The sequence below is a fragment of the Oreochromis aureus genome, linkage group 1 (genome assembly GCF_013358895.1).
Source record: "Oreochromis aureus strain Israel breed Guangdong linkage group 1, ZZ_aureus, whole genome shotgun sequence".
Lineage (NCBI taxonomy): Eukaryota > Metazoa > Chordata > Actinopteri > Cichliformes > Cichlidae > Oreochromis > Oreochromis aureus.
This window is the reverse complement of record NC_052942.1, coordinates 24,769,574-24,797,272: the sequence shown is the minus strand read 5'-3', so window position 1 is coordinate 24,797,272 and position 27,699 is coordinate 24,769,574. Positions and strand designations below refer to the sequence as shown.

The following is a 27,699-nucleotide window of genomic DNA, read 5'->3' as shown; positions in this document are numbered from 1 at the left end:
AAAGCAGTGGTTCTGTATCTAAGAGTAGCACTCCGTCCAATGGGTCGTATGATAAATAACATGATAGGAAAGGAAAGAAATGCACAAATTGTCAGGCTATATTTTGTTTTTGTTTTTCATCAAACTTTTTCAACCTCACAGTTTAAATTAAATCCTTCAAGATATGGAAATCATTACTGGAATTATTTTAAAAAAAATCAAAGACATATAAAAATGTGGCAAGGCAAACCTCCTGAAATCAGTCTTTCTTTCTTCCTAGCTCTGTGTTGTGATTCCCACTATTGCTTGCTTGACATCCTATGATAGTGAGAACACTGGTGAGCAAAGGCTTTAAAGGAAGTTTTTTTTTTATGAGGAAACATAAAACACATGAAGCAGGCGCCATTTTAAAAGACATCACACTTCCCGAGACCGCCTGCAGAGAAAAACACAGAGAGGAGGGGTTAGAATAATGTAATTGGGTTAGCAGCAGTGTACCACACAGAGTCAAATAGAAACAAAACACTCCAAATTTTTTTGATTGTTTTCTTTCGTCACCATCTGCCCCTGCCATCATTGCTGTATTACAAACATACAACAGTCTGTTTAGATATCTTAAATGTTAATTATGACTTGTATATATGACGTATATTAAATAAAACTTGCTCTCTTCTGATCGGCATCCCTTTCGCCTGTTTGTGTAGCAAGGAAATGTGTGTCATCATTCAGATTAATGTTCAAATTTGAGGCGATGTAATGGTGTGTGTAAATAATCCCCGCTGACTCTTTCACCCCACTGCTGAGTATTGAAAGACAGAGAGCATGGGGACATATGGTATGAGGCCACATGATTGCAGTAGTGTTAGTGAAATGTGTTATCTCCTTATTGTGGTTTGGCTCTGCACTGCAGAAGCGGTTTAGACTTGGTGATTAGCTGTTAGGTGACGTTCCTCCGTGGAGCAGAAGCTGGCAGTCAGTAAGGCCCGAGGAGACAGAGTTCTGCCCAGGCCAGGGCCCTCCAACTGGCCTGAGGTTTGGAAACCACCTTACCATGGAGAGCTTCCACAGTTGCTGGTGCACATCTGGTCCTGAGGACTACTGGCACTACAGATAGTGCGTGTATGCTTGTGTAATCGGCTGCACAGGGACAAATGTCCCTGTGAAAAGACCGTGAGATAAAATAAGACCTTTGGGGTGGCTCTTTTTATATGTGATATATAAAAAGACAGATGAACAAACCATGAGCATGTTTTGCTCAGATACTGAATGTTCTAATTGGAAACTATGTTGAAAAGTATAAATAACACTACAAAAACACCCAAAGAGTACTCTACTGATTTTAGTAGTGCATTGTTTTAACAGCACCAGACTCACAACTGAAAGTGCATCTGTCTTTACTGACAGATTTGTTTTGCTCTAAGATTTCTCTCTCATGCTAGTAGAGGCTCATGTATCCTTGACACAGCACCTTCAGGCATAGATGACCTATAGAAGTCTGGATAGATCACGTGTTTCAAAGTATTACTTCTGAGACCAGTAAACAGATTTTGATGTTTCAGGCAGTAGGAAAGGCAGTTTGGGGGTAAACAAGGATCCTTCATATTGTAAATTCTAAAGAAGGATGTAAGTTTCAATTTTTGAAAATATTTTTTCCACATTTTGGCCATGGGAATGTTAGCCTTGAGCAGAGAAGGCAGTTTATTTTGGTTTATTTATAGTTTATTTGCTTTTTCAACACAATCTTGTGGAATTTTGCAAAGGTCATGAAATTTAATCTAGTGATGCATGTTCATGGACATGCATTTTTCCTTTTTTTCGTAAACATGCACATGGACAACAGCTGCCATGGACAAGAGGGTATTTGTGAAATATCTTTCATTCTGTTTGGTAAATACTTACAAAAGTGGATTTAATCAATCATCATAGAAAATAGATTGCATTTTCATGGCTATTTCACTTCTGCAAAGAGTCTGGGTTTTCCATTTCCTGTTGTCTATAGAATAATCACTGCATATATTCTACATATGGAAAATGTTTAGGTAAGGGATGGGATAATTTATCCATCAAGCTTTTGTGGTTTGACCAGTGTTGATTCCATACAAGTAAGCATGATGGAGAGGGGAGGGAGTTCATTTGAAAAAATATAATATCTTTGTTTTTTAAACTGCATTCCTAAAACAGTGATTGGTAGACAGAACAGCAAGTAATTGATGTCGACACAGGAAGCCCCAAAATATTGTCTCTTATGCTCACAGGCTAACTAATCAATGGGTTCTAAAGTTGTCTAATTACAGTACATACATAGATACACAATTGCATATTTAATGCCTACTTTGATGGACAAGAACTGCCATCATGTGAGTTTATTTGCTTATAATATTTCAGTTGACGAACTGACACAGTGGTGGTGAGTGTTTAAGCATGTCCACAAACAGCCATACCTAAATCTCTTAACAGCTGTTAAATGTAAAACGCACACACACACACGCACGCACGCGCACATCATGTTAAATCCATCATGGCCTCTGTGTCCCATGCTGCCAGCTGCTCACTGCTCTGCTACTACGTCTGTCTTGTTGCTAGGATACACACACATTCAGGGAGTAGCTCACCCCTTGTCGTACGCATTCTGTTTTTGCCCATACGTTGCCAAGGTGCCGCTAATTGTATACACACACACACACGCACACACATACATAAACCGAGAATTTCATGTGTGCCTGAACTGTTTTGAATGAAGAAGCTTTACATGCTTTCTGTGAATATTACATCTTTTTGTTAAACCATCCATCCTTAGTGTCAAATTCAAGTTTGAGAACCAACTAGAAAGCAGCTTAAATGACTGTGTTACCACTTTAATTGATTTGGAATTGGCTTCTCTTGTTTATTTGCAGTACAGTCCCTGAACAAGTGGGGCAGGATTTAGAGTGCATTACTAGAGCACGACCACCATTGGAGGGCGCTATCTATCTATTTTCATTGCTATTAAAGGGTAGCATCACTTCATTCTTATCAGTGAGGATACCTCGACAGCAGCTCCTTCTGTCTTCTCCCTCTTTGCCTCACTGCTTGGCTCCTTCTGTGTTGTCTTTTTATCTCTTCCTAAGCCTGCCTCCCTGCTCATCCCCCCACCACCCCTCTTCCTCCCTGCCTCCCTCTTGGTTCCCTTCCTACCACTGCTTTTCATCCTCACCTACCTCCTCTTCTTCTCACTTCCCATGCCTGCCTTTCTGAGTCCCTTACATGGCTGCCAATTCTTGCCCTCTCGCCTTTTTCGCCTCCTTCTTTTCATTTCCTCTCTCAAATTCCCCCTCCTATCTCACCTTCCCACAGCTACAGCAGATGAGATCCCCCTTTATAGAGCCTCGCTTTCCTGCCTCCCTTCATCTCGTTCCCTCTCCCTCTCTGGCTCTCTCCCTCCCTGCATTCACCACTCTTGCCCCTCAGGGTTTTGTTCTGCCTTAATCAGAAGCTTAAGTGTTGCATTCTCACCCAGACAATGCCTGCCATTCAGTCTGGGTTTGTGTAAATAGGTGTGCCCTGTTAGTGTGCCAGCGGGCATGCAATGCCAGCCTCGCTGCGGTAGTGGTGATCACCAGTAGCCCCCAGCTACAGGAGGCACTGCTCCACATGCACACATTGACAAACATACACACAAACTAGCAACAGCGGGAGGTGGAAGAGAAGGAACTTGCTGATGGCTGCCTTTGAAGTGCTGCCATCCAACGGCATGGATGGCCAAAGCAACACACACAACACAGACAGTGCACTTGGTCAAATGGAGTGCAGGGAGAAGGATTCTTTTCATAATCAGCCATTTCTCCCCTCCATGTTGGCGTTTTGCTTTTCAGTTCATCTGCTTCTGACTTGTAGTCTTGACTTATTTGTTGGTCTGTGTCAAAAACAGCTCTGTGTCATGTTTGGTGATATAATAGCAGAATAGTGACTACAGGGTAATGCATGTAGTGGCTGCAGGAGACCAGCAGCCTGTTTCTTGGCCACCTGGCAAGCTCTTTATAGAAGGCAGTGTAGGCCTCTACCCAGCTGGATGATGCTTGCTCTCAGACTGCTGTGTCAAATCCAGGGAGCCAGCTTCCTTCCAACACCAAACCATCTGTCTACATTCATGATGGCACTCTACCTGCAGATGGAGAGAGAGAGAGAGAAATAGAGAGAGTTTGACAAACAGGTTTTTTTTGATGGATATACAAAGAAAGTCTTTGATGTAATGTGCAAGCAAATTGTGCATGTGTGCACCAAAGTGCAGTATGTGCACATCCACCTAACATTTTTTTTAGTTTTGTTTTTTTATGTATGAACTTCAATCTTACACAGAGAAGGATATGGAGTGATAAAGGACATTAAAGAGAAAAGGGTTGGACGGACATATAAACATAGACTAGGCAGATGAAGTGAGCCCACACTCGCCCATGCTATCTATCCTCCTCAGATGGCCATTTGGGCTTGTTAATCTATCGCCTGGTAACAGAGACAGCCTATCAACAACAGCCACGCCCCTCTGCACATGCTCATAGAGAGGGGCTCATTTGGATCTTTGAAGGGAAAGCGCGCACACCACACTAAAATACACACAGAACTCCCCACCCCACGACACAAGCATGCATGCACACACACATATAGAAAACTACCCACAAATCCTGGCCTGTCATTGCTCTCCATTGTTTGGCTGCGGTTGCTTTCTCCTGGTGTGACTGCCAGCAGATGGCTACCACTGAGCTGTCAGAGTCGGCCTGGGGCCCACACACAGACATGGGCGCGCGCACACACACACACACACACACACACACACACACACACACACACACACACACACACACACACACACACACACACACACACACACACACACACTCACTCATACAAAGAAGGTCTTATTGCACACCGAACATATGCACAGTGCCCACTGAATGGTGCTAGTGTTGGCTGTATAACACTACTCTAGGCCTGCTTATACCTCAATTTATATACTACATATTTGGTCTCTTTTATTCTCTCTCTGTTTTTCACACACACTGGATCCTAATAGACTGTGGAGCCTCTCAGCTACAGGTGCCCCTCATGACCCCCTCTCTGTAATGACTGTGTAATCCCATAAGAGAGCCGCCTTTCTACATTAGCATGTGCAAAGGCCATTGTGTTTGTGTATGCCTGTGCATAAGTAACTGTTGTGAATCTTGCTTCTACCACCCATTTTTTTGCATCTTTGTGTGTACAAATTGTATGTATTTCTCTGTGTGTGTGTGTTTCTATGTCTATGTGTGAGTGTGTGCAAGACTGTGTGTGTGTGTCAGAGTGATTTGATACGTGTAGCAGCAGGTGTCGGGCCTAATGGAGCATGTCATCACAGAGTAAAAGCAGCTGCTCCTGCTCCGGGTCGTCAGGGGTCACCCAGAGGTGAAAGGTCAGGGTCGGGGTGAGAAGTCGGCTGCAGCTACATGACATTCCTCCGCTCGCTAATCGTAGCTCTGATGAATGGCTGCAAAGTGGCAGCTGGTAGATAGGAGGCAGTGTGTGTGGCTGTGTCAGAGGAAGACACTGAGAGGAGGATGGAGAGAGAAGAGGGGAGGAGAAGATGAAAAGAGGAGAAAGGAGGATTGTGACTAATCTAACGCGCACACATCCGCACAGCCAGGCAGAGCGAGTATTGACTGCACAGGCCTGTGATCCTGAAGGAGCAGTACATCAGAGAGGACAAGCTCAACAACACAGGCTTTTGTCAATGTCTAAAACTCCACACACATGCACAAAACCTTTACACATACCCAGCGGCGCACATGGATGCATTGTCACTCTCTCTTTCCTTCTCTCTTTCTCTCTGTCATATGCACACACACACACACACACACACACACACACACACACACACACACACACACACACACACACACACACACACACACACACACACACACACACACACACACACACACACACACACACCGTTTGTTGTGTCTGCAGAAAGCTGGAACTAATGACAGACTTTGTGTTGTGTGTGTGCTCACTCAGCTGCCCCCTGGACACACTTTACCCACCCAGCAGAAAACAGCCCTTTGTGTTTCTCGCTCTCTCTCTCTCCTTCTATCAGTATATCTCTCTCTATCTTGTTCTCGCTGTCTCCCTACTTTCTTCTCTCTCTGGAGAACAGAGTTGTTTTGCTGTGCTCTGCTGTATATATTACCTACTGTATATATTTTCTTGGCGCCTGACAACAGATATATGAGCACAGCAGTGGGTGTTTTTTTTGGCTGACACCAGCCATTCACATTTCCCAGTAAATGGTGCAATAAAGTCTGCACATAAAAAAAAGACATTTAAATGCTAACATGGTTAATATTGAACCTTAGATATGATGGGATAAATCACGGGTAGATAAATCGAATCACTGTGTTTTGTTCTTTTCTTTTTCCTTTTTTTTTTTTTTTTACAACTTGTGCATACTTCACTTGACTGAAAACAGTGTGAGTAAAACTGATTTTACAACATTACTGAAAATGCTGACTGTTTCTCTGAGTCATAATTGCACCTTAAATGTAATTTAATACAACTGTTATACTTAAATTTTGCAGTGTTGCACAGTATATAATTTGACCAGCTGAGTCAGTTGTGAAGATGATTGAGATGATCGTTCCCTTTCACAAGGTTTTTGCTTCATTTACGTCTTATTTGAGGCGTTTGTGCGCATGTAACTAAAGAGTTGGTTTGTTTTAGAAAGTTAGTTTTAGAGACCAGTTAATTTCTTGCTGTCTCAATGAGTTGTGCAATAAAAACGTGTAGATAATATCTTTACGTAGGCTGTTTTTGTTTTTTTTGTTTTTTTAAAGTAGTGTCATTAGTCCACCCACATATGTGCATACCCCTTTACCACTGCTTCCAACCCTCCCTTTGATTTTTTTAAGCCACAGTGAGCAGCCTATCTGTCACCATCAGTGTCTTTTTATAGACTTTATCTCTGTCTGATTTGTATCCTTCCAGCTTTCTTTTGCTTCATATCAAAATACCATCGAACACCAAAGGTTTCTATTCATAATGTCACAGTGCTGCCCAGAGGAGTGTTTTATATTGACCCAAGTGCCTGTCTTCGTGCTGGCTTCTCTTGGTACTTGTATACAAGCAGAACAGGCAACTGCAGTATAGATGAGTTTCATGGTGTGATTTTAAAGAACAGCCTGATCCAAAACGTATGTAGCTAATGCTCATGAGTCCATTGCCTGGTTTCTTAATTAAATTTACTCATATAATGATTACAAACTGCTTTATTTCTGTCACACTTTCACTTAAAAATATATTTTAACATAATTTTAAGTACTTTGTTTTCATGTAAACACAAGGGACCTGATTCTGATTCTCTACTAGATGAATGGAAATATGAGCTCTATGTGTGTTAAGTGTGTATGTAGTTAAGCTACACTTTTAAAAAAAAGTATACGGTCAAATGGTCAAGCTTGTTTTCACTCTGACAGCCAACTGAAGCAGGAAGAAGCCAATCAATAGCACTTACCCTCTTCCTGCTACAGTTCCCAACAGATTTGAGAGAAGGATGCAGTCCTGCATTGTGCCCAGCTGGGTGTGCGCATGCTTGCATGTTGCCATATGAATGATATTTTGTTGTTAGAGCATTGTGACTGAGGCTGAAGAAAAACGGATTGCATTCATGTAGCATTTGATACATTAACTCAAGGACACACTGCATTGCCGTAAAGCAGCATTTCTCTTGATTTATTGACACCCATCTAGTTTGTTTTCAACCCACAGCTTTAGCCCTAACTGCAGGTTTAACCTTTCTAAGCCTCAGTTCAAATAACTGAAATAGAAGTGCGATACTGTAACTTTGACTTTGAATTTTGGAGATAAACTATGAAGGGTAACAGGCAGGAGTAAAATAAACTATACATGCTTTTGTCTGTACCATATATACAGTACTATAAGCACTAAATCTGAATGCTCCTGGTCTGCAGTGTAGTATGACTTGCCTTGAAGGAGGTGATACTGTGTACCCTACATGGGGGTCAATAAAGTGACACATCGTTATTGAGTCACTTGTACCCCTGCATCCTGCTCCTAGGGACAAATAGACCCAGGAAGCAACTGAATGCTTCCCTTCCGCTCTCCATCAGGAAACACATCTTTTACAACCATGACATCACTGACATTTGAAGGGCAGGGAGATAGTGAGGTCAGATCAGCACACTCACACAGATCATCTGACCTACAGGATCTTATGGTCCTGGGGAGTTACTTTTACTTTATTCGTGCAGCATAAAGATGTAGTTTGGTTAAAGACATAATGCTGATTCAGTCTGGTGCTTAAGGAGCATTTATGATGTTTGCTGAGGACAGGAGACCAAGATCATACCTAGCATCAGTTTTCAGGTTTGTGGTAATGACAGGATGACTTTGAACTGACCATGCAAGACATGTGGTCTTGACATAGCGTCTTCTCATTTCAACAGTTTTTTGAATGTCAGGCAGATTTTTTAATATGCCACAAGATTAATATTTTTATTAGTATTTAGATACACTTACACACACTATCAAATATGGATTTATTTTACTTGGTGTGAGGCTTGATTCATTTGGGTTTGCTGTCCATCTGCCCTTAACTGACCCAGCCCTGACCTGTGTTTGGGCCCTGGGCCTCCTCACGGCTACCGTATGGGCTTCTGTGCGTTTTGTGTGTGTACATATGTGTGTGTGTTTGTGTGCGCGCGCATGTGAGGCTAACACAGGGTGGTAGGGTGTAATTTGAGCCCCAGGCTAGGACAGGACTGATGCACAGTCCATCCAGGCAGAAAAAGCAAGACATGGGAGCCTCGGGGTGGTCAGAGAGAGAAGGAGAAAGAGAGAGAGGGTTGGACATCTGAAAGAGTAAGAAGTGGGAAAGCTGGAGACAGAGAGAGAGTGAGAGAGAGTAATGGACAAAGAGTAGCCAAGCTCTTTTTAACTCAGTCTCCGTGGAAGAGAGATGTCAGTCTGTGTCAGTTCGCTCCACTAACCAGCCTGTAGCAGGAGAAACGGATCTCTCCCTCTCTCCATCACACATTCTTGTTTTCTCTCCCTCTCACTCCCTCCCACACTATCTCTATCTACTTTCTTCTCTCATATCTTTTGCTTATAGCTTTTCTGCCTCAGTTGAGAAAAGCAGAAACACTCCACACCTCAGGGGAAAACAGCAAGACTGAGGAAAAGACCAAGCAGTGAACCAGTCATCTCTAAAAGGCAGGCAATGTATAGTGCAGGTCTTCTCCTGATCACACTACGGGTGAATGAGGACGGGGCCGCTCCAAATGCTGTAGACTAAAGCCCTGAAGGCAGGGCATGCTGCTGGCTCTGCTGCAGCATTTCCCTCGGTGCTGTGAGGAGGGCAGCACACAGCTCTTCAAACACAGAAGGGATCAAGTCTTCAAATCCCCTGGAAATGTCAACCACGTTTGAGGAAATGTCAGTAGAGCTGAGAACACACGCAAACACACATCGAGCGGCGTGCACACACACGCAGGCGCTCACAGCAAACGCCACGGCAAGAAAGGCAATGTGATATAAAGCAGTCATGTCCCGTGGGTGAAATCAGCATCATCTCGTCGTTTTCACAGATCTCAAGGGAGAATCGCTTTATGCAACTTAAAGGTGTTTATTCCCAAAAATGTTGAAGCTTTAATCCGTGGCATTTTCTTATGAAAAATTTCCTTTCCTCTAGAAGGTTTAACGATTCAACACAATTGTGATTTAACCGGTAATGCCAGGGTAATAAAGACAATACATGGAATTGTGTTTTTAATCTAAAGAGCTTGGAAAGAAAAGCAACAGGACTTCTTTGAGTTTCATCCGAGAAGCTTCTTCAGTTACTTGAAAGTCTTTCAAAAGTCTGGACTCAGTATCAGTTATGTCTTCATGTATTTGTAGATCAGCATGTCATGAGTAATTAAAAGAAAAATTTATGTTCACCCACTTTCTCTCTTACCCGCACTATGTGATAATACCATTAATTTTATATCAAGCCACATCTAATGTAGCTCCTCATACCTGATGCTTCAGGTGATCTCATCTGCAGCCACTGACATCATCCTGTGTTAGTATTGATCTCTCGTCATTCCCGCTGACTAACTTATTGACATCCTCAAGTGTATTTCCTGTCTAGACTGTCAGCAGTGCTTAAGGATGGCCCTGCACCCTGGTGACACACACACACACACATGTGCGCACACCAGCTTTGCTTATTGACGTATCCTTTGGTCCTCCCCAGTCCTCCTCCTTAATGAATCTGGAAGGTGCTGAACTGCAGATGTTGTGCAGGGTTTAAGTATTGATGGTGTGGATGTGACTAAAGTGCTTCTCGCCGAAGAGGCCTTAGTTAGGCCACAGTGAGTGTGGATGAGAGAGACAGAGAGTAATTATCAAAGGCTAAATGTCTTTTTGAGTGATGTGCATATGTGTTGCCTCATCACTCCCTGCGTCTCACTTGGAAGTGATACAGACTCTAGAAGTGAGTGGATGCGTGCAAGAGGTTGTCAACGCTGTTTAGAAGCTGACAGGTGATATGTAGGTTAAGACAGGCAGATAACTACAGAGGTCGTGGCTCTCTTGACTGAAAAGCCTTTTTCTCTAAGACAGTAATAGAGGCACACAAGCATGCACACTTTTCTACATGTAAGCCTACGTACCCTCTGGACTGTTTATCTGTAGCCGCCTATCAAGATCTGCTCTCAGCTACTAATGTCTTGTGATCCTTGGAGGGCATACTATACTTCGCACAGCAAGTGATTTGTGCTGGCAGGCTCTCTCTATGTCCTGTGACATCGTCCATTACTAACACCCTCCTTACCGATTAGAGAGATAATGCTGAACTCTGGAATTAACCTCAATTAGTACTACCTCTGTAGATCTTCCTCATTTCACCTCCTGACTCCTGCTTTGCATCTTAAATGGCCTTGGTCTATTTCTGGTCTATTCAGAAAGCATATGTCAACATAAGTGTGCATGCACACTCAGGCACAGCTCTTCAAATAAAAGAGTGGTTATATAGCTTTAGATCAGTTTTATTTATGCGGGCACATTTTTCTTTCTTATTTTTAGCACTACAGCATAAATGTGAGATTCAGATTTACTGTTTTAGTGATTGATGGAGTTGGCCAGGCAGCTCAAGAGGTAGTTACTTGTAGTTTTTCTAAAATAAATTAAGAGCTTTTGGTTGGGTTAGGTTGGATGTGCAATCAGTTGTCTTCCTCTTAAATTTCCTGCTGTCATCTTGGAAGTTTTTCAATTTGTGTGACACCTTGGGAACAAACAAAGACATGCGTCACAGAGATTTCCTTAGCCCTAGCTGCACTTTGCAGTTAATATGTATTAACAAATATCAGCATTCCAACACATTAAACAGATTAAGAACAAATCGTGAATTGCTACATTATTTGCTAGTCATCGAGAAGGTAACACTTTGCTTATCTTAAAGCTGTATAGTATATAGTCACAGGGTTATGTTGTGTCACCAAGACATTGTGAAAATATATCGCTTCCCAATATTTTGGGCCTAACTGAGCCATTTTAAGCCTTTGATGCCAACATCTAAATTAGCATCAATGAGTCCTGTTATCTTGGCTTTTTCGTTGAGGGTTGGATTTCTAAGTGCTGCTTCCTGCCATCCAGTTTAGTGGATGAGAAAAGAAACAATATCTGAGTAATTAAATTCTACAGGCTAATGTCCTTGACTAGATACAGAAGTTCATGCCCTGCTAGCTGCTTCTCTGTGCCCTTCTCCTTTCTTTTTTTTAATAGTTTTACATCCACTTTAGGGAGTTCATAAATAAGCCATTTACTTGTCCCTTTTAAACAAGAAAAAAAGACACCAAAGTGGCTGATAAAAGAGAGCGAGAGGCAGAAAAGGTTAGGAAACACGTGAGCATGTTTGTTGTGTGTGTTGTCTGGAGTAGAGTTAATCCACGGGCTCAGACATGACTATTTGCCTGCACTGTCCTCCCCCTTACTTTGCTTTTAAGGTGTGTAGAGTCCTAAAGCATACCCAACATGCCTGATGAAGAGGCTAAGATAAGATATAATAAAGCAAAGAAGTCAAAATACCCAGTGACATTCTTGCTGGTTAGACAGGTGCACAGAAATACAATGGGATGAGAGTCCTAATACCTCAGTGGCATATCCGTAACCAAAAGTGCGTAGGAGAGGTGAATCATTGGCTTGAACAAAGGGTGAATGTATTGTTAAGTGAGGTGTATTTTAAATGGTTTTTAACTGCTGGTGTGGCACAGGCAGCTGTCTGGGCCTGAAAAGAAGCCCCGTGGGCAGATTTGAGAGAAGCGGTTGAGCTAACAAAAAAACAAAAATCCCCTGACCAGTATGCGAATTTACATACAGGCCAACTGCCAAAGCACTTGTCAGTTTGTTGTGTCATATTTACCGTTTTGGGTTTGCCCACTCAACCTGTAACTGTAGGAGGAAGCATTGATGCACCTTGATGTTTCACAAACATCAACAAATGTCTGTGAATACATGCAGTCAGTCAGGCGGGCACACACACTTAAAAAAAGGAGGAAAGAGAGACTCTAACTACTCCCCCCGGCTCCTCATGAGAAGTCATTAGGAATGTGTCTGTGTATTTTATTTTTAGCAGTGTGTGTTTAGGAGGGCTAGTGGAGTCTCGTCAGTCTTCAGGGCCCTCCTCTGCTCTGTCGCTCCGTGTCTCTGTCTCCAGCTGAGAGCTATGTATATTTCATAAGCCCAGGGTGCCTTTTTGTCTTAAGATGTGCTGCACCTCCCCTGCCTGTCTCTCTGCTACTCGTCAATGGAGGGAGCCATCACAGTCTTTTTTACTTTTCTTTTTTTTTTAAAGTCTTCCCCACTCTTCTCTCTCACCTCGCTGACAGCCACCCTCTGCTTCTCCCTCTGCTTTTCATGGTCAGCTTGTCTCTCTGCTGATGTCTCATCCATCTTTCCTCTTTCAGCTGTGGAAGGGGGCAGAGTAGAGCACATACAAACAGACTTGGTCTGTCAGGAAAAGTCTCCCTCTGTCTCGCTCTTTGATTCTGTCTGTCTGTCTCTCTGTTTTGTAGCTCTGTCACTTCAGGGAAGGGACATTTCTTCACCCAGAGCTGCAGCCCCCTTCGGTTGTTGTCTTTTTATAGCAGAAATCTGAGTGCTGTGACAGCAGCTAAAAATGTTTGCAGTCAAAATAGATCTGCAGTTAATTGCTATATTTGCACCATCAATCTCTTGTTGTTGTTTAAAGTTTATTACAATACCAGTATTTCTGCTTTAGCCCTGATAAAGTAAGAACATGTATGTTTTGCAAACATTTCCACAGCATCTCTCGTACTGTCACTTTCGCAGGAGCAGAATCTTTAAACTGAGTTGTTGTTGATGGTTATTCTAGGAAATGTATTTAGACCTAATAAACGCCTCTTATACCTCGGTACCCTTACAGTCTTTCTACGTTTCAGGGTAGTACTGTGATTGAGGCTGCAGCAGGAGCCAGTACGGAAGTGGACGCAGGTTCGGGGCCCTCACAAACTACAGGTGACCACACTCCTCCTCGGCCACTGACCTTGTTGGAGGCAGAGAGAGCAGACCGTCAGCTTTCCAGTGAGTATTGCACTCTCAAAACCCACTCGTTCCACTGGTTTTATGCTTCCGTTTTCCCTATTTTCATCACTATTGCTTCTCTTTGTTGTTTTTCTGTTTTGCTTAAAACACTGAAACCTTTTATTTGTCTTTTACGCACCAGGGATCTGTGATTCAAAGCATTTCACTTAACACTACTGTGATTTTACAGAGCTTACTGCACTATAAAGCAGTGCAATCGAATTTCCTTTTGCCATTTTCCAGCCATTAGCAGTATTATCTGACTGACTGATATGTTTAATATTGCATTTGTTGATCTTGTCTCTGTGTGTCTCCTGTGGCCACAACTACTCGAGAGTCTGTCACTCAGAACATTCAGTAGTAAACACTCTACAGCTAGAATGAACCACACCCTCGAAATATATACTCTTTACTTGGTAAGCAACTTATCTGTGCTTACTTTTTCCTGTGTGAGGTATCTGTGTGACCCTGCTATGTAGCAACACAGGAAGTGGTGAGACCCCCGGAGTGAATGAAATGAGGTCTTTGGCAGTTCTGACACTCTAACCGAAAAGTGACAAAAATTACTTTTGACTTCCTCTCTTCGTGCTTGTCCCACCATGTACTCTTATACTTCTGCCTTTTTTACACTTTTCAGCCCCATTTCACCTCATCCGTATACCAAGAATACGTATCACCAAGCGTCATACATTAACGGCTTCTTTTCCATCGTGTCACATCACAACTATCTATCGATACAAGCTGCCGAGTGAGATTATGGGGCGTGAAGATGATTTGCCTGCAGTTTGTTTTGCAAATGTCCCAGGCGTTTGATCTCTTCACCATCCTTTGAGTGCATTGTTTTATAGCAGCTGCTCCTAATCACCAGCAATGCAAACCTACAAAGCCAACTTTTTTTTACAAAGCCCCCTTTTGTTATTAACTTGAAAGTTTACTTCCAGATCGATTAATCAAATACACTTTTTAATCAGTTATAGAAATTGCATGTTTTGCATCAGTTCACATCTCCTTTATAGTGCATGGAAGTGGTGCTTGACCTGAGGGTTAAGAGGATGGGACTGAGGTTGAAGATGTTATGATGAAGCAGGCACAGCCACAAACAAATTGTGACTATATGTCCTGAGGGAGGCCATCACAACAGAGGGGTTTGGAGCTCAGTGTGTTTATGTGGAAAGCGCTTGCTGTCTCCTCTCATCAGTTTAGCCAAACTGCCTTTTAACTGAATGCAAAATTCCCTTTTTCTTCTCTCTTTTATTTATGGAAATGTTTACACTAATAAACATCACCGTTTTGTACGTTTCTTATCTCTTTTCCACTGTCGCTTTCTTCAGCACTCTCTCTCTTTTGCTCCTTCCTGCTCAGGCCTCTCTTTCTTTTTTCCACGGCTATTTCTGTTTAGCCATGAGTGCCCTGTTGTCGTTTACAGAAACTATCTAAAGCTCTCCTTCTAACTAAACACACAGACACTGTAGCACCACCACAAAGGCACTTGGCTAAACAGTCATGACAAGGGGTGGGGGGGACCTCACATCTACAGACACACACGTAACATTGAATGATCCTCCCTGTGGTCTACTGTGGTATGAGAACAGGGTTTTCATGAGTTATTTAAGCGCTCTTCATCATGCGTGTTGCGCTGCAGCTCACACTGACATGACACGGCCCATTTCCTTCTCTCGGGCCAGAAACGTGACACAAGACACGCTTTTCGTGTTCACACGGAATAGAGTAAAGAGGTACACAGTCAGTCATGATCACAAGGCTGTAGGGTTTAAATCATTAAATGTCCCCATGCAGCAACCGTAGTGAAGCTATAGCGATAGACTGATGATTTGAGACAGTTCCTACTGTCCACTGCAGTCTGCACTCTATGCTCGGTCACATCATATCAGAAATATTTCAGAAGGAGCCACTTTTAATTTCAAATGCTCAAAACCATTGCAGTGAACCCTCATATGGCAGGAAACAGAGGGTTTGAACTGGGCTGACCACGATGTGCTTCATGCTTGTGGACCCTTGATTTGATGAAGACTTCACAACCCACTCAGAGCAACTACACAGTCAATACATCATTAGTGGTGAGGAAGGACAAAGGTAAACCTCCTGCTGCAATAACTGCACAGATTTCTAATAGAGGGAGTGACACACAGGACTTATATCGCCTATATAATAGTAAGAGTATATAGAGTGGGAATCTGTGGTGCTATTCTCTTCTTTATCTCAACTGTTGGAGCATTTATCCGTCTCACAGCTTCTTTGATTCGTGCCTTTGTTAGCCTTTACTCTGCTCTGTTCCACTGTGTCAGAGCAGCCTTCTGAATAAATCCATTCAGAAACATATACCTTCATGTTGTTGTGTACATATGTACATTTTGACAAGGGAATTACGCATGCTGATTGCCATGAGATGAGCTGTGAGTGTGTTTTGATCGCAAGAGCACAGCTGGACTTGGCAGACTTGGCAGTTGAGCGCACTTGGCTTCTGGCCAGTTCAATACAATCACAATTACCCACAGTGGGAGCATGGAACACCCCTGAAGGTAGGGTGTGGGTACTGGTTGGGGCACAGAGGGTGGGTACTTAACAGTCTTTGGCCACTTGCATCTGCTTGGAAAGACTGAGCTTGTTGTGTCTGGTTAACATTCCACATTAAGAGTGTTAGGGAAGACAGCAGGTTGACTGCTCAAACAGCCATGCCACAACACAGTAAGCTACACATGCAAACATTAAACAAAGCCGGCTGTAAGAAGATGATTACAGCTGCACTTTCCCCCGTCTTTTGTCCAGTGGACAGATCGGCATGTGTATGTAAGGAGCAGTGCAGGGAATAAGAGAGCAAAGAGGTTACACGACTGAGGCACTGAGGGGTGGGGAAGGAGAGGATGGTGAGTTGAAGATGTGGTAGCAAGGAATGCGCTCAATAGAGAACGACTGGAGGGTGACAGAGGAAGCATGGGGAGGAATGCCACTGCTTGCTCCCCCTCCACGGCTCCCTCTCTTTTCTTCTTCTCTTTTGTCCCCCTCTGTGGGGATGGGAGGGTGGGACAACTTCAAATGACAGTGACAAGCTTGCCACCGCTTCTATGAAGCACAGCAGATGGGAAAGTGTGTGTGTGTGTGTGTGTGTGTGTGTGTGTGTGTGTGTGTGTGTGTGTGTGTGTGTGTGTGTGTGTATGTGTGTGATTAAAATGCCGCTGGAGACTGGGGTATACTGAGTCTCTTGGCAGCACCACACTTGGCAAAGTGCCACTTCTCTGCCCTCTTTTTCCAGCCCATCAGAGTGGGCATTGAGATATGTGTGTGTGTGTGTGTGTTAAGTGAGAGCAGGCAGTCTCAATAAACAAATATTAATTCACAGTGTTTTCATTGTTTGTTTCATTATCTTTTCTTCAGGGCCTTGCAAACTGGATGGCGTGTGTGCCTGTTTTTTTCATTCATCTATCTGAGTAACTCAGTAATGTAATGATCATAGAACTTTTGAGAAACAGAGCCCTGTTCTGCAGTGTGTGGCGCCAGTGCTGGCGTGCATGGGGGAATTAGTGAGGAGACAGTGGGTTTGGCAACATGCCATGGTTATTAGCCACTCGCAGGGTGGGCATGAGCTTATGCCCCGACTCAATCACTCACTGTGTTTGCATTTGTGTGTTTAATGTGTTTGCTCCTGTGCGTTTATATGTGCAAGTCGAGCATTTGTGTCGGGATTCTCCTCTGGTCACACTGACCTTATTGTGCAGTCACTCCTGGTTGATTTGTACCCCTTCCAACACATTCCTTTCCCTGAAAGGCCGAGAAACAGGCTGTTGACCCCCTTTTCCCCCCATATTCACTGTCTCTTTCTTTCCATCGCTCTCTCACTTTCTCTCCTCTTCCCTCCTTTTCCCTCCGGATGGGTTTGATTTAGTGACTGTGGTTTTCCAACCAGAGCCTGGGAGCCTGAAAGTGTAGACTTAGGGAAGAGACCTATAGATTCACAGGCAGCGGAGCATGTCATTACTTGGCCATAGCTCATCAGCAGATACATCATCAGGCTGGAGCTCTATTAGATGTGAGCTGGTGCACTAAATGATGGCAGTATCTAAAACCGCGTTGTTATTTCTGGGTGGATATTTAGCTCTATACTGCATATATCAATATTCTTACCTACCTTGCTATCCTAACACCTTCGGGGAGGCAATGTTTGAAAACTGACATTCTTTCTGCGCAATGACAATGACACAGTCAAGAGTGATAAAGAAGTGTCTTCATCAACTACTCCTGCAACAAGCTTGTTGCCAGTATACCCTCTTCTGCAGCTCTCTTCTCTCCATCTCTCTTTTCCTGACTGCCTCCCACCAGATAGGCTAACTTTTGGCTTCACAAGGGATTCAACACCTTCTCTCCAAGGTGAAAGTCCCTTGCTTAACTTTTTTCTTGTACAGGCACTTGCTATACTCTACTATTATACCACTCACCACAGCTGGTCTGAAAGGACCTGATTTGTAAAGCTTGATGTGCAATGCTTTAAAATTATCTTAAACTACATCAATTACAATATGTTGAAATGCATTGCCAATTTTTATCCAAAAAGCTTAAACCCCATGTTATTGGGTAAAAAAATTAATAAATTTATGTTGTTTTTGAAAGTGTTGCTTTTTAACTTCAAGTAACTAAACCTGTTGCCAGTACTGCTTGTCAACTCAGTGCATTGTGAGTCCCTTTTTTGGACTTGAGAAAAAATATATTTAGATGTATTAAGATATGCTATATTTACACACTGAGACCACCTAATGTGAGGTGGAGGCCCAGCATGGAAGCCATCAGCCAAAGTTCCAGACAGCTCAGGAAAAAAAAGGGGGAAAAAAAAGACAGCTTAGTGAGAAACTTCCAGACTCTGACCTTTGACCTCACATTGAGAAAGGAAGCAGGTGTTCAAGCATGATTAGGCCTGATGTGCTAAAAACTGGCAGCAAGCTTTGTAGAGGCTATCCCAGCTGTCATAGGGCAAAAAAAGGGGGAAGTACACTCTAGACAGGTCACCGAGCCTAACACAGAGAGACAGACAACCATTCTCAATCACATTTGCACCTATGGCCAGGATCACCAGTTAACTCAACATGTATGTCGTTGAGCTTTCGGGTGAAGCTGAGTAACCACACAGGCACAGGGGGAGGATACAGAGGAGCCGCAGCCAGTCGGTGGAGCCAAACCCAAAAGTTTCTTGTTGCAAGGTGACAGTAATCATCTTTGCACCACTGTGCCCTCCGACATTATTGAGAACATGGGGGAAAATTAGAAAATCAAGCAATGCAATAGCTCACCAAAAGAGCTACAAATTAATCCACAGTGGGTACAAGTAAAAGTGAGGATGTTTTCTATAGATGAAAATATTTCAATAAAGCGTATTTCTGCCAGTGGTGGTCATCTAATAACAATATTGAATTCATTTTTATTTGTGCTTTTGTCATGTTTTTTTTTGTGCGTCACCTTTATTTATATCACCTTTCCTCTCCAGCCCTTTTTGCAACCCCATGACTTTAATCATCCCTTCCTCCCATCCAGGCTCCACTTCTAGCCTCTCTCCTTCCTTTCTTTCCACTCTCTGATCCCTCTCTCTTTCCCTCCCTTCAAACTGTCCTCCACTGTCAGACGACTTGGCTGAGACTAAGTGCTTTTTGCTGTCTCTCGGCAGGTGGGACTGTAATAAAGCTTGTCAGCGGGAGGCATGGGTCGCACTGTCACATGCTCTTTGGCTCCCCTCTGTAACTCCCTCCTCCATCTTCTTCTAGCCCCGCTCCTCCAACAGCCACCAGCACTCTCTGCCATGATCTTCTGCTTTTATTTTTCCTCTCTCATTTGTCTGCCTTTTGTTCCCCATTTTGTCTTGCTCTTACCCGAAACTGTGCTCCTTGACTTGTCTCTCATGTGTCTCGCGCTTGCTCTCTCTCTTCCCGGTTTCCTTGCCAACGGCACTTTCAGGAACATGATGAAGAAGAGCAGCAACAGGAGACACCCCTCTCGACATAACAACCAAACACACAAACCCTCACACACATAGGCATAACGCACACAAATGGGCACAGCCACACAAGCAATCCATATAAATGACTCCAGGTGAGGTTGTATTGTTTGCCCAGCTGCTCTTCCTAACCACGCTCTCCTGTTCCATAGTAAACCAGCAGGCTATATGGAAATCAGCTTCCTCTACACAAAACAGTTCTCTGTTCTTTCGTGTCTTTTTTTTAAATGGTTTTGCTTGCGGTGTTTGTGCTTGCATGTTTATGTATTTGCGTGTGCTTGTCGTACCCTCAAAGGGCAAGAGAAGGTTAGCAGTTGTATATTATTTGCATGCACATTTTTCAGAGTAACATAAAGGCGTGTTCTTGATCTGTTGTATGGTTGCGAATGCTTGTGTAATTAATTGAAAAAGCTTGTACATAGTCTTTCTTCTTCTAGCCACAGGATGGCATTACTGAGCCCCTTCTTTAAAGGAATCCTTCCCTTCCACCTCCTACCAGCCACAGTTCATTCACACGCACACTCTCACACACCCACATGCACACACATACGCACACAGCCCTCTTTAGTCTGTGTTAGCCCAGGCTTGTGTAAGGTGACAGAGTGCAGTGAATAATTTAGTCCTGGCCATGTTAATGGCTGACAGTGAACATGGCCTCTCCTCTCTGCCGTTGGCCCATTACTAGTACATTCTGTTTCACTTTCTCTCCTTCTTCCTCTCCTATCCTCCTCTATATCTTCCATTTATGTTGTTCTAGTGAAACTATATACGTGTCACGTTTTCGCCTTTATACGACTGTGTACATGAAAATACAGAAAGACTGTATACTCGTCTTATAATAGTGCCCAAGAGTAAAAATGTAAACGTGTAATGTATGTAATGTAAGTGAGTTTGATTAAATATCTAATATGACTTTATTATATCGTGTTATTTTATTATTTTGCATTTATCAAAATGTTATTGACCAGATAATGTCATATCCACCTCTGCTTTCTCCTTTTGACTGCACTTATGCTGATATTAAAATGGTAAAATACAGTAACATAAAGTATATTAAATTATCCTGTCCAGGTTTCTTTCACATAAATACTATATAAACATAAAAATTTCTTAAAATTAATATTAGCTTTCATTGCATTATTATTATTATTGTTATATAATAAAGTGAAATAAGCAACATGTCTGAAATAACTGCATGGATCTTTTTTATGCTGTAATATGAGGGTTTTCTTTTATGCCTGTGGAGGCACAAACTTTTTTGGGAGCAACACTAGATATGTCTGGATGTAATTACAAGAAAAGTCTTCTACTTGGCTCTTCAAAGTGGCTTTAACACTATTAATAAAGCAGTCACTGGATATAGGTTGACACCTTAAAATTAATTATGGTGTCATTTTTATCTGTTAGTTATCTACATTTAAGTGTATTTTCCCATTAGTGTATAATTTACATCCGGTGTGGTCCCCATCATCAGTTTTTGGGGTGTTTTTTTTTCACCTCTCATTTACCATCCGTACGGCCTCATGTTCTGCATAAACTATTTAGAAGACACTCGGGAAACCAGGGTGTGTGTTTGCGTGTGCATGTGCGTGTGTGCGCATAACTCCATTTAAGCCCTTGATTGCTCCACTGGGCTTCAGTTCTCTTGTGTGTGACGTGGGAGAAGAATAATGCGACCCTAACTCTAATCGATTCACATACACTAAACAAATTACAGCTGCCGCCCTTTTCGTCTCTCTCTTCATCTCTTTTTGCAGACCATTTAACCACAGGGACGTTACATGTAGCATATGCGGTTTGCAGCTTGTACAGCTGATGTGTGTTGAGTGTCTGCCTCGCTCTATTCTTCTCTCTGATAAAATCAGTATGAGTGCGTTTGGGCCGGTAGGAGCCGAGGAGCCTGGCCTGGCAGGCTTAAGCAGCACCAAGGCCTGGCCAGGCTCATGCAGGCTCAAAGGGGATTGGTAGTGACGTATCCGGGGTGAAACGCGCCACAGTTGGGACTCCCCACCAACCTCCCTGGCTCCAGTCTGGCTGATAAAGTCCAGCTGGGACTGGGGAGGAGATGCGCCATCTATCTTGCCCCATCTCTGCTCTCTTCTTTTGAGCATCTGTCATATTTAAATAATTGTCTTCTCATTAATGGTTTGTCTTAACTAAGCTCTTCTCACCCCTTCTTGCAAGCTATGTGTCATCCATTTGTTTCTTTCTTCATCTTAAATTTTAATCAACCTACCCTTCTCTCCCTCTCTCTCTTTTGCCTGCTGTTTTTTTCCATCCTCCCTACAGCGTATCACACATTTACAGTACTCCTCCTCCACCTCTCTACCTCACGCACACAAACAGATCCAGAACCCTAGAAGTGGGGTCATGATTGAGGCTTGCTGTTAATTAGACAGCAGTGGTTGTTGTAGCAATGCAATGGTAGGGTGTAATTAATTAGGTGGCATGTGCACAGTAGGAGAAAAAGCGAAAGAGGAGAGATGGAGTGAAAGAGAAATACCGGCTATCAGTCCTCCTTTTATCCTCTGAGCTCAGATGAGTTCCCCTAATGAGAAAAAATGAGATGCTCCCAACTAGGGAAGAAAGCATTTTGTCCTTTACATGTTCTCTCTGCCTCTTCTCTGCTTGTCGTTCTGTCACTGCCTTGTTCTCTTTTCATCTGCCTATCACATCCAGGCTATTGCTAGTAGGGTGCCAGTGAGTTGGAGTCACCAGCCATAGATCTCCCACAGTAGTATGAACACAGCCTCTGGGACACATCCAGAAACACACGCAGACACGCATGCAGTGGTGACAGTTATACCACGCAGCAGAGATGGTAAAACAGTCACTTGTATGAGGGCATAGCGAGGATTGCAGTAGTATGAGACAGAAATGCCCTGCTGTACAGTAATGGCTGCTGCTCTGCTGCATGCGTGCTATACAGGTAGCATTGTATATGTGCATGAAGGTAGCAAGAGGAAGAGAGAGAAAGAGGTGGAGAGATCGCAAATGAGCAAAGAAAATGTGGGAGGGAAGCAAGAGGTGCACAAACACTCAGAGCACTATTGATCCTTTTTTCAGTTCAACACTATCTCCTTGACCTCACTCTGAAGCACCTCTATGTGTGTGTGTGTGTGTGTGTACTTATCAAACATATGTGTTGGTGCAGTTACTTCTGTGTGAGTCAGAGGGCTAACCATAGTTCAGTGTGCTGTATCTGTTAACAGCCTGCAGAGAACCCCAGCCGGTGTCAACCTGTCCATTTCAACCATATTATGAATATTTAGATGCACACAATGCCCCACCCTCGTAAAACACCTTTTTTCCCAGTTATTTTAAATGCTCTAGTAGATTCATTAATGCTTGCAGCACAACCCCCCCACCGCCACCATGCAGTCCTGCCTTCTCAGTGTAAGCTGATAGTTTAATGGCTGCTTGGCCCTTCCTGTCGAATGTGACTGAAACTGTCCTAGGTGACAGGTTTATGGATGTTTTGGCAATGTCACTGGAGACAGACAGCTATTTACAGCCTACTGTTAGACACTTCGAATGCTGGCTGTTAACATAAATCCCTTGGTGAGATCAGCCATTGGATAATACACACTGTCAACTGTGCTCAAACGTAAATCGTCAGTTACACACACATGCAAACAGCAAGCGAACCACTCAGTCCTTCGTAACCTTGTTAATACTACCGTCACCACTCAACAAACACCTCACTCTCAAACGTCACCCGCACACTGTAAATCTCTATCTCCCTTATTTACGCCTCTCCTGCCATAACGTTAACAACCACCACTCGCTTTTCCTCCCTTGCCCCACCTTCCCTTCAGTCTCTCATCCCCTTCAACTATCATTTAGCTTTACGAGGCATCCTAAAAGAAGCCTGAGGTGTCCATCCTTCCCTTCTCCATTTTATGTCTGAGATATTGATATCCTCCATAAGTCAGATGCACCGCTCTCTGTCACTGAGCAGGAATTGATGACAGAAGGGTGCGACAGGAGGGGAGTGGTGCCAGCAGAGAGTTATAGGAGTCTGGCTAGGTATGCATTAGAGTCTGTGTTTGTTTAAAAGTGTGCACTGCATGCAAACGGGCTTATTAAGCGAAAGAGAGGAGTTCGTTTGGTGAGGGTGGAGGTTAAGCAAAGGAGACGACCAATAATTGAGAAAATCTGAGAGACAGGATGTGGACAGATAGGAGAGAGGAGGGAGGGAGATCTGTTTCTTGCTTTATGAGTTTTTCATTTGTGTATGATACTGTTGCTATAAACAAGAGGTCAGCTGAACAGAGTCTGTTTATAAGGTCCATCTCACAGAGTGGGCATATCAAAAAGCCTATGAAATCCTGATCAGCCAGCTGTGGTTTCTGTGCATGTACTTGTGTTCAGTTTTGAGGTTATCTGTTACAGCAAACTGTCGCCAACAGAATGTTGCACTTTAAACAGGAGAATCAGTCTCAGTTCTCTTTCTGTTTGTATTGTATCATGCTGTGCGAGCTTGTGCATGCAGTTATAGGTTGTTGGTGACTATGCTCGTGTTTATATTGGAGCAGTTGGTGCTGTAGGACCTGTGAGTTAGATGTAGCATCTCATAGTGTGCTTACTATCACAGCAATACATCAGGTGATGGCTTACCATAGAGCTTATGCTGAAATTGCTTTTGTTTTTGTGTGAACCACATTAGCATACAGGTGTAGCTACTTAATGGGATATCATAAGAGTCCGTTTACATGCAGGAATACTTGCTTATCTTAACCGAGTGGTTGCCACAAAGTTGAGTCATTCTACAGACTGAACATACATAATTTTAGCTTCTTTAGATGTAGCTAAATGGTGTGATTAGTGAACTTGTTTACTGTGTGGATTTTCTTTTTCGTATATTTGTCTGCCTACATGTGTTTAAGTGTTTTTGTGCTCTGACTGCTGGTGGGGTTTTTTTCCTACTATTCCACTGGGGAAAAAGAAAAGGTTTGTTTGATTAATTAATGCTGTTAGACATGAATGTAAATGATCAAAGGAGCACATTTGCATTTTGCGTTTAATTATTCATGAGTTGCGATTGCTCATGAATTAGGACACCTGTGAGGGCCTACGCCTCTCAAGCTCAGGCACTCACTCATGCACATAGACACACACACGCACACACATACTCTGATGCACACAAACACATCTTGGGATGTGATCTGGTGTGTTTAACCAGACCTGCTCATCACCCCCGTCTGTGTGCCCTGCTGTGCGCTGGGATGCAGGTCATTGCAGGTTCATCTTGCTATTATTTGGTTATGTTGCCACTCTGGCCGGGGTTCAAACATTCTGATTAGGTTACCGCGTAGCGCTAAAGCTCAGACTGTCACTCTGACTGTATGATTCATCTCCATGGAGACAAAAGAAAAGCTCTGATCTAATTACCCATACTGCTGCCATCTCAGACTTGAGGAGAGGGCTGGTAGTGTGAATAAGGCGAGAGGAGCCACAGAGGAAGAGGCAAGGGGCTGCACACAGAGGTTGTCAAAAGAGGTAGAGGCGAAAGAAAAATCAACTCAAAAAGAAGCGCAGGCTTGCATGCTTCCAATAGAGACCGTGATAAAAGCAGGTATTATTTGGCTTCTTGCTTCATCTTCCTCATCTCTCTCCTCATCATCAGCAGCATCCAACTGCTGCACAAATGGGCCCTTGTTGCCATGGATATGAGCAATGGTTCTCCTGTTCTGTTCGATGGGGCTCAGTGATAAATGGCGGGACGTGGAGGAAGTTAATAATTTATCCTGGGGAGGGAGCAACCGTTCCGGGGAGCGTTACCTAGCATAATGGGTTAAGCGCAGCAATTGCTGCGTGCCGTGCAATAGACTCACAGGAGGTGTGTATAAAAAATGAATAAAGGCTGAGTGGAGCCTGCTGGGAAGGAACTGTCAGGGGACTATGTCGGCATGCGCAGGGGGTTGGTGTGTTTGGGGAAGTAGGCTTTGTCATTTCTTGAAGTTATAGTATTGTCAGGTAAAGAACAGTAGACGCTTAATCGAGCTTTCTCCAGGCTTTCTGTGAAGATCTCCTCCCTCTCTGCTTTTTACTGGGAATGAGAAACAGCTCAATATGCTTTGGGCTTTGAAGTGTGACAACAGCAGTGACAAATGAAGTTACTGCAGAGCAGAGGTGCTAGGCCTGAGCCATGTGTACTGTGCTGCCATTATCTGTGACTCATTGACACTTGTGTATACATTAAGAGTCTTCATCATCCCACCGTGTGATCATTTTTAAATAACATTTGTCACTTTCCCGTTTTTGTTTATGCCTCAAGTAGATACTTCTTTGTATTTGTGACTTGTTGTGACTGTGTGAAAGAGAGAATGAGAATGAGAGAAGGGGTGCATGGGGTAGGCCCACACCTCCTTGAGTATTACGGCAACACCTGCTTCACGTCTTTTTAACAATTCATGAGGCGCTACACTCTTTACACTACCTCATTTACCTTCCCTCCATTTAACCCCCTCCTTCCCCTTGCTCCCCCTTTGGTCCTGCTATCACCAAGATCTTTTGCATTTGGAGGGTGATGGTGCGTGCCCGGGGTTATGTAGGGGTCACCGTATTGTGTTATTCTGAGAGAATATATCAGATCAGCTTGATTTCATTATTGTCCCTCTGATGCCCCCGTACGCAGAGGCTCAAAGCTACTTAGAATGATCCTCTCCCAGCAATGAGGGAGAAGAAAAGCAGGAGTCTGTTATCTGGAGTCTTTTGTGTTGGACATTCTGCTGCGTCCTGGAGTGGATTTGTGTTAAAACACAGCCGAGCCTCGCAGCGTCTCCCACTGATTGTTTGATGAGTCTTTGTGACGCTCACATCTCCTTCGAGTAGTTGTAATTTCAGACTACGCTGCTTAGGTGTTTGTGTGCTGGCATCAATGCATGCGTGTACCCAGCAGAATATGCGACTTGTGGTTTCTTTTCATTTGTTCTCCATTTTGTTTTGAGTGCTTGTGTTTTCCAGGAGCCTTTTTTTCTCAGCCTCCTTGTGGCTGATAAGTGATGCAGATACTGTAGTGATGGATAATAGCACCTTACATCTGAACACACACATGCACGCACGCACACACACATTAAACCTCACTCTCTTGTCTATGATTCAGCTGAACAGTAGTGTTTCTGTGCGTGCCCGTGTATGTTTGTGTGTGCTTTATTCTCCCAAAACATGGTGCGCATTCTCAGGGAGCTGTTTCTTAAGGCAGAAGGCTGAACAGCTATGACAGACAACTGAAGAAGGCATGGGGAGAGAAGGGGAGGAGGTAGGAATAAAAAAAACAAAACAAGAGAGAGTGGGATTATTCTCTGCATGTGAAGTAAAGTAACATTAGTAATCACCGTATTCTAACACACATAAGTAGGAAGGAAGATGTAGGTGTGTCATCTTCATGTTTTCTTAATTTTTAAAATAAAATCATTAGCTGTACTGGAACAATGACTGTCACACATTTATCATGCAAGCTGGAATGTAGATAGAGCAGCTATTAGCCAAATGGCTAATGCAAGGAAATGCTTTTCTTCCTCGTTTTTTTTTTCTTTCCTCTTGTCCTCGTACGCATGCTTTTATCTTTTTATGAGCTCTCATTGCCAATGCCAAAGAGGGGGGCTAGGCTGGTATTACGATGAGCTGTGACAGGGTCAGGCAAGTACAGCACAGCATACAAAAATCACCTGCATATAAGCAAACACGAGAACTCTTCCTGACACCCCCAGCACGCGAAGCCCAGGGTTGATGTCAGCACCCTGCAGATACCCAACTTTTGTGTGGCACACTGACTGACAGCTTCATTGAACCTCCCCCCTGTTGTACACATTTGTGGACACACATGTGCACGCTGATAGCCGTACACACATAAACACATGTACAGACTCATGCCCCCCCAGGTTGCCTTTGTTCCCAGCATCTGTTTCCCTCAGTGATTAATTGCAATTAGCGAGAGGTTTGAAGGCCTGTGGAAGAACACAGCAAGAGGAAAAACATCAAGATTAATGAGGGGATGCATTCATCAGAGATGGAGAGAGGGTGAGAGAGAGGGAGGAGGATGCAGGGAGGATGCAGAAAGAGAGAGAGTGAGGGGAAGCGAGGGAGAATGGAGTTCGAAAGTAGAGAAGGGG

General features: G+C 43.4%; 1 protein-coding gene across 3 annotated transcripts in view; it reads left to right on the top strand.

Annotated features, from left to right (window-relative positions):
• gse1 (Gse1 coiled-coil protein) overlaps positions 1 to 27,699 on the top strand; it is a 164,208-nt gene that overhangs the window by 36,646 nt on the left and 99,863 nt on the right. For 2 of the 3 annotated variants that reach the window (XM_039611231.1, XM_039611228.1), the window contains one exon: positions 13,446 to 13,587. In XM_039611231.1, the coding sequence (XP_039467165.1) occupies positions 13,446 to 13,587 (142 nt within the window). The remainder of the gene's footprint in view (positions 1 to 13,445; positions 13,588 to 27,699) is intronic. The other variant, XM_039611234.1, reaches the window with a different exon arrangement.